The sequence below is a fragment of the Tenrec ecaudatus genome, chromosome 2 (genome assembly GCF_050624435.1).
Source record: "Tenrec ecaudatus isolate mTenEca1 chromosome 2, mTenEca1.hap1, whole genome shotgun sequence".
Classification (NCBI taxonomy): domain Eukaryota; kingdom Metazoa; phylum Chordata; class Mammalia; order Afrosoricida; family Tenrecidae; genus Tenrec; species Tenrec ecaudatus.
Window position 1 is genome coordinate 141,939,593 of NC_134531.1, and position 12,024 is coordinate 141,951,616.

Sequence of the window (12,024 nt, forward strand, 5' to 3'; positions counted from 1 at the left end):
TTTTCTTTTAAAAAATCATTTTATTGGGGCTCATACAACTCTTATCACAATCCATCCATACATCAATTGAGTAAATCACCCTTATACATTCATTGCCCTCATCATTCTCAAAATTCACCTTCCACTTGGGTTCCTGGAATCAGCTCATTTTCCTTTTTTCCCTCCTCCTCCCTCCCCCCTCCCCCATGAACCCTTAATAATTTATAAATTATTATTTTATCTTGTAATTTTCTTTCTCTCACAAACCATATCAAGTCCAGTAGTAATTCTTTGAGATAATTAAGGTTTATTGTGCCAACCTGACCAATAAACACATGTGGGATTAATTGAAGGGTGCAGAGATAAATGGCTTGGTGAGCCTCGCCTTTCTAGTTCTCTTGTCTCTTGCTCTCTGATGGTCAGACCAGGGTGTGGCTGCCTTAGCTAGTTAGTTCTCTGCCTCAGCTGGCAAGGCTCACTTCCTGCAAGACACCTCTGAGGAGAAGCCACATGGACTTACCCTGATGCAGTCCTGGGTGCTGGAGAAACCGCGTGGAGACCCCTGCCAGCGCTAGATGCTTACACCACCACTAGATTGAAAGACTTTCTACCCACTGACCTGTGATCTTCCTGCATTTAGTGTCATTGTGTGTGTTTTGTGAGTTTGAGGAGGGCTTTGTTGATCGGTGTTGGACATATGGGCTAAGTTGGACTCATGGGCTTGGACTGGACGGGGTTGGGATGCTTTCTAAATGTACACTCACCCTTTATATAAAACTCTCTCTTCTTCATATGAGTTTCTATGGATTTGTTTCCCTAGTTTACTCAGACGAATACACTTTTAATGATTTTACTTTCAAATCTAGAATATATGCCTATCAATGCTCTCAAACTTACCCATTTCTTGTCTGAATTATGGGGGTAGCCTCTTAATTTGTACCCCAATTTGTCATTCTAGAAGTGCCTATTCTTTGCACCACAGCCAAAACTCTGGTTGCTGTCCAGTCAGCTGACTCACAAGCACCCGTGCATGTCAGAGTACAACCCCGCCCTATGGCTGATGGTTTCAGTAGCTGATGTTTCTCAGATGTCCATCACCGGGCCTCTGCATGGACTTGGCCCGCCAACCTTAACTGCTAGTACTGCCCGGAACTCAACCAAGCAACCAGTGACCCTTTGAGAATGAAAGCCATACCAGGCCACTTCTCAGTTCCAAGCCCTTCAATGGCTTCCTTCCACACGCAGAATAAAATCTAAACTCCGTAGCACGGCCTACCAGGCTTTGTGTGAGCCAACCCTGCCTAACTGTCTGCTTTCTGTGCTTCTTCCTGCCGTAGCCCCTCTGCTGCTGTCACGCCAGCAGAGCTGCCTCTGCTGATCCTCACACACGCTATGCTTACTCCCGAATCCAGGGCTTTAGCAGACTGATCTGCATGGAATGATTTTTCACCACGACATCGGCAAGCTGTGCTTCCTCTCTTCCTCCACTCTGTGTTGAAATTTCACCTGGTCGGGGCCGGGGGTGGGAAGGCAGGCTCCTACCTGCTCCAGCACTCTGATAAAGTAACATTTGAACCGAGAACTGAAGGATGTAAGGTAGGAAGTTATGTTTTATTCAGTGGGTCTTTTTTCAATCAGAGAAGTTTGAGTACTGACAGGACACTTGACAATGTTAAGAATTTGATTAATTCCTCTTTGAGGCTTGGTAACAGTTTTGTTGTTGTGTTTTAGGAAATGAATCCTGATTTCTTTTTCTCTCTCTCTTTTAAAAAAATAAATCATTTTATTGGGGGCTCATACAACACTTCCGTCTATCCATCCATCCATCCATCCATCCATCCATCCATCCATCCATCCATCCATCCATCCATTGTGTCAAGCACATTTGTACATATGTTACCATCATCATTTTCAAAGCATTTGCTTTCTACTTGACTTGAGCCCTTGGTATCATATCCTCATTTTTTCCCTTTCTTCCCTTTCCCTCCCTCCTTCATGAACCCTTGATAATTATCAATTATTGTTATTTTCTCATGTCTTGCACTGTCCGATGTCTCCCTTTACCCTCTTGTCTGTTGTCTATCCCCCTGTGAGAGGGTTATAGGTACGTCATTGTAATTGGTAACCCCTCTTTCCCCCTACCTACCCCTTTCCCCTCTAGTATGGCCACTATCAATATAAGTCCAGAGGAGTTTATCCGTCCTATATTCCCTGTGTTTCCAGCTCTTATATATACCCATGTACATGCTCTGGTACATGTAAGGTAGCCAGACTTGTAAGGCAGAATTAGGGTCATGATAGTGGGGCAGGGGGAGGAAGCATTAAAGAACCAGAGGAAAGTTGTATGTTTCATTGGTGCTATATTGCACCCTGACTGTCCCGTCTTCTCCCCATGACCCTTCTATAAGGGGATGTCCAGTTGCCTACAGATTGGCTTTGGACTTCCACTCTGCACTCAACCCCCTCATTCACATTATGATTTTTTGCTCTGGGTCTTTGATGCCTGATACCTGATATCCTATCAACACCTGATGATCACACAGGTTGGTGTGCTTCTTCCATGTGGGCTTTGTTGCTTCTCAGCTAGATGGATGCTTTTTTATCTTCAAGCCCAGATGCTATATATTTTGATAGCCGGGCTCCATCAGCTTTCTTCAGCACATTTACTTATGCATCCTCTTTGTCTTCAGTGATCAAGTCGGGAAGGTGAGCATCAATGGAAAGAATCCTGATTTCTGTTGCCAGCCACGACAGGTGACAATTATTCTCCGATGATGGAACAACTCTTTTCAGACCCTGGGAACCAACAGCTCAGGATTGTGTTCTCGGTGTGCAAGGAAACAAGTGGAGTGAGGTCTATACCCTCCCTGGGTTTTATCCTGCAGGCACAGTCCAGTCTGCAGGAAATGGAGAGAGATCTCAAGAGCATGGCCATACCTCTGAGTCGAAGAGACAGATTGTTGCTCTGAGAGGCTGAGGTGATGTCCTCTTTTGGCAGAGTTCTAGAAGCAAAGTACTATGAAAGGGGGAAACAAGGGGCTCCAGAGATTTGCATAGAGGTCCTTTTGCATTTTTTGCTGAATGCTGTTTTGCATACAAATAACAGAGTAAAGTGCCACAAAGGCTGACTGTTGAGCAATCAGCAGCACAATTCTCAGCGCTTTCTCAGAAGTCAAAGATGTTTGAGTTGTGATCAGCCGGTGTAGAGTCCTTATTGATGACCAAAGATCAATGTGTATGTTAAGCTCTGTACTCACTCTAAGAAAACAGGAAACAGATGAAACTGATCTGCAAGTAACTTAACAGCCCCTAAGGATAAAGCCAAACACTGTTGAAAGGAAGGCAACACAATTCAGATGCTCACTGTTCTATTTTAAACATTCATCATTCAATAAAAATTACTACCAACACCAAATGTGGAGAAATAGGATTCATAACCCAGAAATGACAGAGATGATGGAATTAGCAGTCAAGGACTTAAAATGGTTGTAAAAACGATGTTTTAGGACTTAAAGAAAGGAGAACACAGTCTGATGAGGAAAGAAATGGAAGATATTAAAGAATCAAATGGACACCATGAGATATGACGTCCCTCACTGACCCATGGCCCTGCAGGAGACAGCACCGGAGACACAATGTGGGATTTGCACCCGACCTGATCCCATCACACTGAGGCAAAGCACTGGGGGTGTGCAGCGGAACAGCAAGGGAATGGAGTGGCAAGGTCCCCAGGGAATGCTGAAAGTGGACTTTGGGGCCAGGGCGTGATGCCCCAACAGACTGGACTGGAAAACACTCCTACAGGCCAACAAATGATCCTTGAACTAACTACAAGCTTTCTTGAAAAAAAAAAAAAAGAATGAAATGGAATCTCAAGGATTAAAATATATATCATATCTGAAATGAAAAATTGACTGGTTATCAACCAAGGTGGAACACACAGAACAAAAAAGGTTTATAGCAGCAAAGAGAGGCTTCACTAAAATTTGATGCGCACTACAATACTTGTAGATGAAATCTGATGATGTCAGAGATTTACTTCAAAATCATACAGGATTGAGGAAAAGGGAAGTCGGGACGGTACAGAACAAAGATTGGGCAAAGAGTTGCTAATGGTTGAAGATATAGGTTTATGGGAGTTATTATGCTCTTGTATTTTGTTTGTTGTTGAAATTATTCAAATAAAATGCTTGAGAAAAAATGGCCTCTGTTCTACTCTGTCATACGGGGTTACAATGAGTCTAAAATCAGTTCAGTGGCACCTAGCAGCAACACGTAAGACAGAGTAATGAAGATTTTGTTTGTTTCTTCCTATCTGAATCTGAAGGAGAACTATTTTAATGAGAAATGTCCTCCTTTTTCCAACTGTTCTGGTGTAAGTCTTGAAAACTCAACTCTGCTCTGATAGACAGAAGTGGGAAAGGTTGGGACCACTGTCGCTGGAGACATATCCCACTGATGGACAGCGCTCTGAGGTCCAGGGTGAGGAAGATAAAGATGGAAGAGGAAGTCATGCTCTGGGACTCTGGGAGGAGCCCTTGGCATATGGCAGCTCTACCTGGTCAAGGGGAAGCCTGGTTGCACTACCAGCATTTTCTGTCTTGCATCAATATGGGAAGATGGGGTGGATGGATGGTGGGAGCCATATATACTTTGAAATCTCATTTGTCAATTCAATGTAAAGGTTTAATTTTATTTTTTGTTAAGGTGTGCAATTTAAATAGGAGGCCAGGTGGCACAGTTGGGTAAACATTGGTTTGCTAAATGCAAGCTTGGTGATTCAAATGCACCAGCTGTTCCATGGGGGAAAGATGAGGCTTTTGTAGAGATTCATAGCCTTGGACACTCTATATAGGACCATTATGAGTACGGATGCTTAAAGTGACTAGTTCAAAGTCATGGTTCAGACTAGGGAAAAGTTGGGATAGATTCCAAAAGGCCACTGAACTCAAGTCTGTGAGTGACCCCCAACATCTCTTTTGGGTTACTCAACTAAGTGAGCATGTGGTTACAGACTTGTTGGTGATTAAACACCCTTGGAAAGGACGGTGTGCTTTCTTGTCTTGGTTGTTTGGGTCAAGTCATTCTTCTCATCTCTTTCTGTCTACTTATAAGATTCATCTTAGAGATCAGAATTCCAATTTTTCTCAGCATGAGCTGAGAACCCTTGGAGGGTTCAACTCTTGGAACTGTCCGTAGGAGAGATTTCACTATCATAGCCAAGTGCTGGGTTCTTTTCAAATACTACTCTTTTGTGATTTTGATTTATGGCAATGATAGTTAGACTTTGAATGTTTTCACACAAAGTTTGGAAGCCTAAAATAATGAAAATGATACCAATATTGAATTTTTATTGAAACAATATTTATATGAAACCATTAGTCCAATTTAATGAGTTAATCAAATATTGATACTTGATAATGATTTTTCATATTTTCTAGCTTCAGTTTGGTTCTCAAAATATTGCCATCAAAATTAGAATCTTTTAAATATAAATTTGTAGTTTATTGACGGATTTTGCTTACACAGAATATCACTGATTATCGCTTTTGCAATTAAAAAGTTATTCCTACAAAGTGTATTTTAAAAACAAGTTCTCCCCAAATTGTGAAGCAAAATGTAGTGTCAGAAAACACCTTGCAACACATTTTGTCATATGCAATTTTATGCACTTCCACTTTCATGTTGCTTATTCCTGTGACTAATGACCATTATGTATTAGATAAAAGAATGCTATCCTTTTTTCCTTCATGAGAAATTTGGGAATGATCTTCTAGGAATATTCCAGAGGCATACCCTTGGCATCCCATTATTTTTATGAACAAAGTTAAGGAGAAGCTATTATTCCCGAAAATTATAGGATCACAATCTACTATATATCAGTGTTTAATGAAAACAAAAATATCTTCTAAGCCATACAATTTTTAATACTTTTTTAGAGGGGGAAATTCTGCTTTCCCCATGACTTTCTTCAGACTATATTTAAATATACAAAATCACTTTAAAATTGGTTTGATGCCCATATAATGAAAATGTTTAATACATTTAACAAACTTCCCCCAAAATATTTCTTTTCAAAATTGGGAGTGATATTGAGACACCTGTAGAAGTGAATGTGGACTACTGCCCCGATGGTCATCCAGTCACCATTCTGTCAACTGAGAGTGCACCAAGGGGGAGAAGTCAAGGCTTAAAGGGGGAGGAGAGAATGAAACATTGGCTTACCTAAGACCCATTTCATGATGAGCATCTCTGTCCAGGAAAACTGTGTGGTTTTCACTCGGAAGATTTGTTTCGGGTAGTCTGTGAAAGTTTCATTCGGCAACGTTTTAACACCTTCAAAACGGTCTGATGCGTTCACAACTAACAATCCCAAGAAGATTGTGAAAGAAACTGCATGGGCTACAAACTTCATGAATGGACTCCTCAGGGTGCGTCCTAGCTGGAAAAGAAAATATGGACAAGACACGTTAAGCTTGCAGCTTTAAATCCATGGAGGTCTCTTTTAAATAATTGCTTTGCCAAAGGTTTAACCCGCTAATTCACCACCTTGGGCAGAAATTGCAAACTGCGCGACCCAATGTACTTTGTCCTGACTTCAGTGTTTCTCATTTAGAAGACTTGGTGGGAGTGACCAAGAAAAGAGTACAACACACTGAGGTGTCACACCTGACTGCACTAGAGGCTACTCCTAATCCTGTGTCTGTGAGTTGTTTGCCCTTCAAATACATGAAAGGAAATATCTCAATGGAACTCACAATAAAATCAGTCTTTGGATGAGCTTTGCTGCTTTTTACATTTTTGTGAAGTTTTTAGACTTAGATGATTTGTTTTCAACTTTTCTTGTAGCTTATATAAGTTTATTTAAATCTCCACATCTCCCACCGAGTACTATTTTGCTGCTTGCTAAAAATAAAGGACATGAAACACTTATTGAAAAAGATCAAAGACTACGGTCTTGAGTATGGGTTGCCCTTGACTACAAAGAAAAGCAAAATCCTCACAACTGGACCCATCAGCAACATCATGATAAATGAGGGAAGATGGAAGTTGTGTATTCAATGTTAATTGGATCCACAGTCAACCCCATGGAATCAACAGTCAAGAAATCAAATGACATATTACATCGGGCAAATCTGCTCCAAAATATCTCTTTAAAGTTACAAACCAAAGATGGCATTTTGAGGACTAAGGTGCATCTGATCAAAACCATAGTATTTTCAGCTTTCTCATCTGCATGAGAAAGCTGTGCAGTGAATCAGGAATCAGGAAGACCAAGGGAGAATTGATGCATTTGAATTATGGTATTGGCAAAATTTATTTAACATACCATGCATGGCCAGAAGAAAGAACACATAGCTCTTGTAAGAAGCACAGTTAGAATCAAGGATGACAACGAGAGCGACTCTGTGTCACATACTTAGGCCATGTCATTGGGAGGGGGCCGTCCCTGGAGAAGGATATCGTGTTTGGTAAAGTAGAGGGCAACACAAAAGAGGAAGACCCCCAGTGAGACGGATTGACACAGTCGCTGCAAGGATGGGCTTGAACACAACCCACTGTGAGCCTGGTCCAGGGTTGGACAGGTTCACGTAACGTGACTATGAGTTGGAACGTCCTTGGGGGTGACTAACAACACCTGCTTTGACGGTTTCATCAATTTTGGCATGAAGTGGTTTCATTGGTATTCAGTTATGGTTATCTTGAAATTTCCATTTTGATTTCACTTTTAACTCAGAGGATATTTACGATTTCATTATTAGTCTCCAGACATACAGGACTTTTTCCTGCTTAAAAAAAATAAACTAATTTTACAGCAGCATATTTACAAAACAAAGCCTCTGTGACACGCCTCTAAAGTTAAAGGAAGCTTTCCTTGCGGCCAGCACATAGTCAGCTTGTGTCATTTTCCCATATGAGCCTGACCAGGGTATAACTGCTGACCACATCTTCTCTATTTTGGGACATGTTATCCAGAGGGCACTTAGGTCTTTGAGGACTAGATTGGGGACTGCACACTGAGCCCTTGCTGGCAGCCTGTGGATGCCCTTATAGGACGCCAGGGCCTGAGCACCAGTCCTCACTACTCACCCAGCTAGACTGAGAAGCTGGAGGGAAGAAGGACACTTTTATTAAAGTTCAGTTTCTTTTTCAGTAGTAACCAGTGATCAATTAAATTGATGGTCAGAGTCAGCCTCCTTCAGGATCCCAGAGTGAGATGTCACCCAGAAGATCAAGTATTGGTTCAGTAGAAAATGAACAGTTTTCTTGAGGTGAGATTTCTCTAACTGTGGCTATGTGCAATGTAACGCTACAACATGGATAGCCTGAGAATGTTCTTTCAACGTGCTTTAGCATGGGAATTGTCTACCTTACGTATCTCAGGTATTAGTACAAAGAGATGAATTATGATCCATACGTTATGGAACCCATTAAAATTTGTTTTAAGTTAATTTTTCTCTCTCTTGAAAACTGCCATCGGAGGTTCAGTCATTGTGAAGCCTTGAATGTGCTGGGAAGAGAAAGTAAAACTTACTTGAATTTACCTGCACTGTCAAATTGTCACAAGGCACTTGAATAACTTTTACAGTGGAAAAAGATGCTCATTTGAAAATCATGGGTTCCACATACATTTTACAAGTGGCATTTCCGTGTAATTTCTGTGGCATTTTGTTTTCAAAATATAGACCGTAGGGTATTTTTGATACTGTGTAGATGCGCTAAATAGAAAGAGACCCGTATATATGTAGCAAAATGCAGAATTAAAGAGTGCCTTGTTTTGGCTTCCGTGATCCCAAATAGCTAGTGCAATCCATTTGTCAACACTTCTCCAGTGGTATTCTGGAATCTCGTTTCTCAGCCACATCCACGGACTATTTGACGTCTTTGGGGCAACATCTTTAAACGAGTGTCTCATTGTTTCTTGTCCCCGTGCCCTGACCGGGGTCGTGAGAGTTGAGGGAAGGTGGCGAAGGACTTCAGGTCGGCACGTGGTAGGTGGGAGAAGGGAGACGGGAGACACACAAAGAGCAAGGGCAGCCATTGCTGTGGCTTGCAGACGCGCCGTAGAAAAGGTGCAGGGCGTGGGGAGAGACAGGGTCTGCTGGGACTGGTGCTTAGTCTTCCTAGATCTTTGATCCATGATGTCTACATAGCATCTTCTGGTGACCAGCCGGGGTGAGGATAGGGGGACCCCCCAATATTCTCTCCCAGGTGAGGAACCTAATTGTGGGACTCTGCTTGTGACTGCAGCCAAGCTGGCCCAGGGATTCCCCAGAAACCCTGGTTTTAGGAGTTGTCTTTGTGATTTCCTTCAAGTTTTCAGTCTTGTGAGAGAAGCTCCATCTGTACAAACCATGGGCTATACTGAAAACCCTCTGTCCAAACGCCCTGATAAAGTCCTGTCGGAGGGTCACCCCGGCTCAGTGCTCATCTGATCTAGGCCCAGGGAGGAAAAATGAGGTTCCTATTCTTGGCTTTCAAAAAGCGTCTTTTTAACCGGTAACACCTTAATAAAGGTCAAATGAGTTGAAACCATTTCCACGGCTGCCAGTTTTCCTTTGCTTGTGTGACATTCCTGTTTGGCTCCCGTAGATAATTTTTTGAAGTAAATTGCGCTTGGGGAAAACTTCCTCTTACACAAGTCCGCTAGGTAAGGCAAAATATAGCAGAACGTCCGTTGACATAGAGCAGCAGTTCTTAGGGAAGGGATCATTAACGTGAACGTAGGTAGTGGGTTTGGGTCAGAGGTTTCGCACACAGAGATAGAAAAGCTTTGAGAGATGGAGGCCTTGGCTCCTCCTGCCTGGAGGGCTCTGGAAAGTGTGGAAACAAGGGCAAAGCAGCTCTCACTAACGTGGCCTGAGGCTCTGAGGATCTTGTAAAGCAATAGTAACCCAGGCCCTGGCTCCCTTTCATGTCTCAGGGTTCTGTTGTTTTGGCATGAGAAATGGATGGTTGTGAGTGCCGTCTAGTAATTCCATTCAGGAGAATCCAGTCTGTGCCCCTAAATGAGCGCTGAGAGCACTGTATTCTCAGGCCCCCAGGTGGGTGGTTACATGTTGGGGTTGGTTCAATTCTGTGCCTTAGAGTCTTAAAAGTGTGAGTCACTTCCAACTTGGACTGGGGATCTCCACATCGTCATGGCCACGACTGTAGGCCCTCAAGAGAGACTATGTCAGCTTCTGTCTCCATCAGAGTCCCCATCAGCAAATGCCATCTGCACTTTCCTCTAGGTGCTGTGGTCTTAAGCAAGGGCTCAGGTGACAAGGTGGGAAACTGAATGGAGGCAAACTTTAGAACAAACATTAAAAAAAGAGATATGCACGCCTTGAAGACGAGAGTGGGTTTTAAGTGTTAGAAGAATTCCTTAGTATGCCTCTCAAATTCTTCATCAAAACCTCTAACAGAGGGCTCCAATGTATGCCCCCCTTTGGGAGGGGTCCAGTGGGTGTCTTTAGTTAGGGTGTCCTCATATGATCGAGTCCTGACTTTACCCCGGGGGCTGGAGAGATACTGAGTGATAGTGGGACTGAGAAAGCAGGGATTCTCATGAGACAGGCAGGGCTAGAGTTTGCCGTATGGTTTTACCTCCTCCCTTTCAACAGAGTTACTGTCAACTCTGCAGATCTGAATCACGTCCATTCCAAAGTCCACGAGCAAGCAGCTGTCATGTTTGCGGGTTGTAACTGCGGATGTCACTAGACAGGTAGGGTGTGTCGTGGTTAAGGCCCTACACATTTTTGTCGAGGTCTTGATTCATGTGTTTCTGTTTCTTCAGTAAAATAGGAGTAAAAGTAGCATCTATCGCATACAGTGGCTGGATAAGTGAGCAACGCGTGCCAAGCACAGGGACCAGTGCTGGTGCAGAGGACGTGCTCGGAGGGGACGCTAGACGAGCTAAAGCAGGGCTTTTTCTTCACAGGGAACTGAAAAGAAACTCTACTGCCTTTGACAAGCCTGTATGCCTGGGAAACAGATGACTGCAGATAGCGTTTGGGTAAAGTTCAACATCTTGTCCTTTTGTTTTCCTTTGACCCACTGACAGCGTGTAGTTTTTCTTATTTTCCTATTTCTTTTGGATTGAAGTTTGCTTGTGTTTTGTCTTGCCGTTGCTGGAGGTGGGGTGGGGAGGTTTGGTATGATGCCCTGTAGATGAAATCCTGGATAGGTAAACCTATAGAGACAGTCACTCGATTATAGCTCCTTAGGGGCCTGGCAAGGAGGGTTGGGGAGAAGTGGAGAGCTAATAATCATGAGGAAATGAATGAAGAAAGGGATCTAAAATTGATTGTGGGGCCGATTACACAACTTTTTAACCTACTCAAGGTATTGAATTGTATAGTGCGTAAATGATGTCAATAAAATGGTGACATTTAAAAAAGTCTATCTGCAAGGGTCCACAAAGTCATGCACGAATTTGGAGTATTGTGGACAACATGATAGCGGGTTCAGGAGGTGACAGAGATAAAGTAAGCTATGGTCCCTCACATATCTATGAGTTGCTGATTTGCCAGCTGAGAGAGACACACCGGCTAAAATCTCTGGAAGGAAGTAGACGTTTGCAGGGCTCTGATTGGGTGAAGTAACGCTTATCTCAGTCGTACTCCAACCAGGTGCTGGCTGCTGGGCTTCTCTCGGCTGAGGAGGCATTTATTTGTAGCACAAAGGTGTCACTGCTCTCTGTCCTGGTAAAAACTTCCCATCGTGGCAGCACGGCAACAGCCTTCTGCAGCGTCCTCTCTGGCGGGGGCAGGAGTGAAGCCAGCCAGGTCTTTGGAGATGTCATCCTCACCTGTTGGTCCCTGGCGCACAGGGGAATTTGAGGGAGCCTGTTGGAGTCGGTGTTGCCAGGGTAGAGCCGCAGTCGCTCCGCGCTCACTCCTGTGTTTACATGGGAGAGCGGGCTTGACAACGAACACGCTGATGGTTTTCAAATACGGGTTCTGCGTGGCAACAAGGACTGGTAGATCGCCCACTTCAAAGGCCGTGGGCGGGGTTCTGAGGTGGTTTGCCGCCCTCCCAGCCTGAGTCCTGGGACTAATT

General features: G+C 43.4%; 1 protein-coding gene across 1 annotated transcript in view; it reads right to left on the reverse strand.

Moving 5' to 3' along the window:
* Nucleotides 1–12,024, reverse strand: part of TRPC7 (transient receptor potential cation channel subfamily C member 7) — a 186,413-nt gene that overhangs the window by 66,928 nt on the left and 107,461 nt on the right. The window contains exon 5 of the mRNA XM_075542691.1: nt 6,205–6,421. Within this exon, the coding sequence (XP_075398806.1) occupies nt 6,205–6,421 (217 nt within the window). The remainder of the gene's footprint in view (nt 1–6,204; nt 6,422–12,024) is intronic.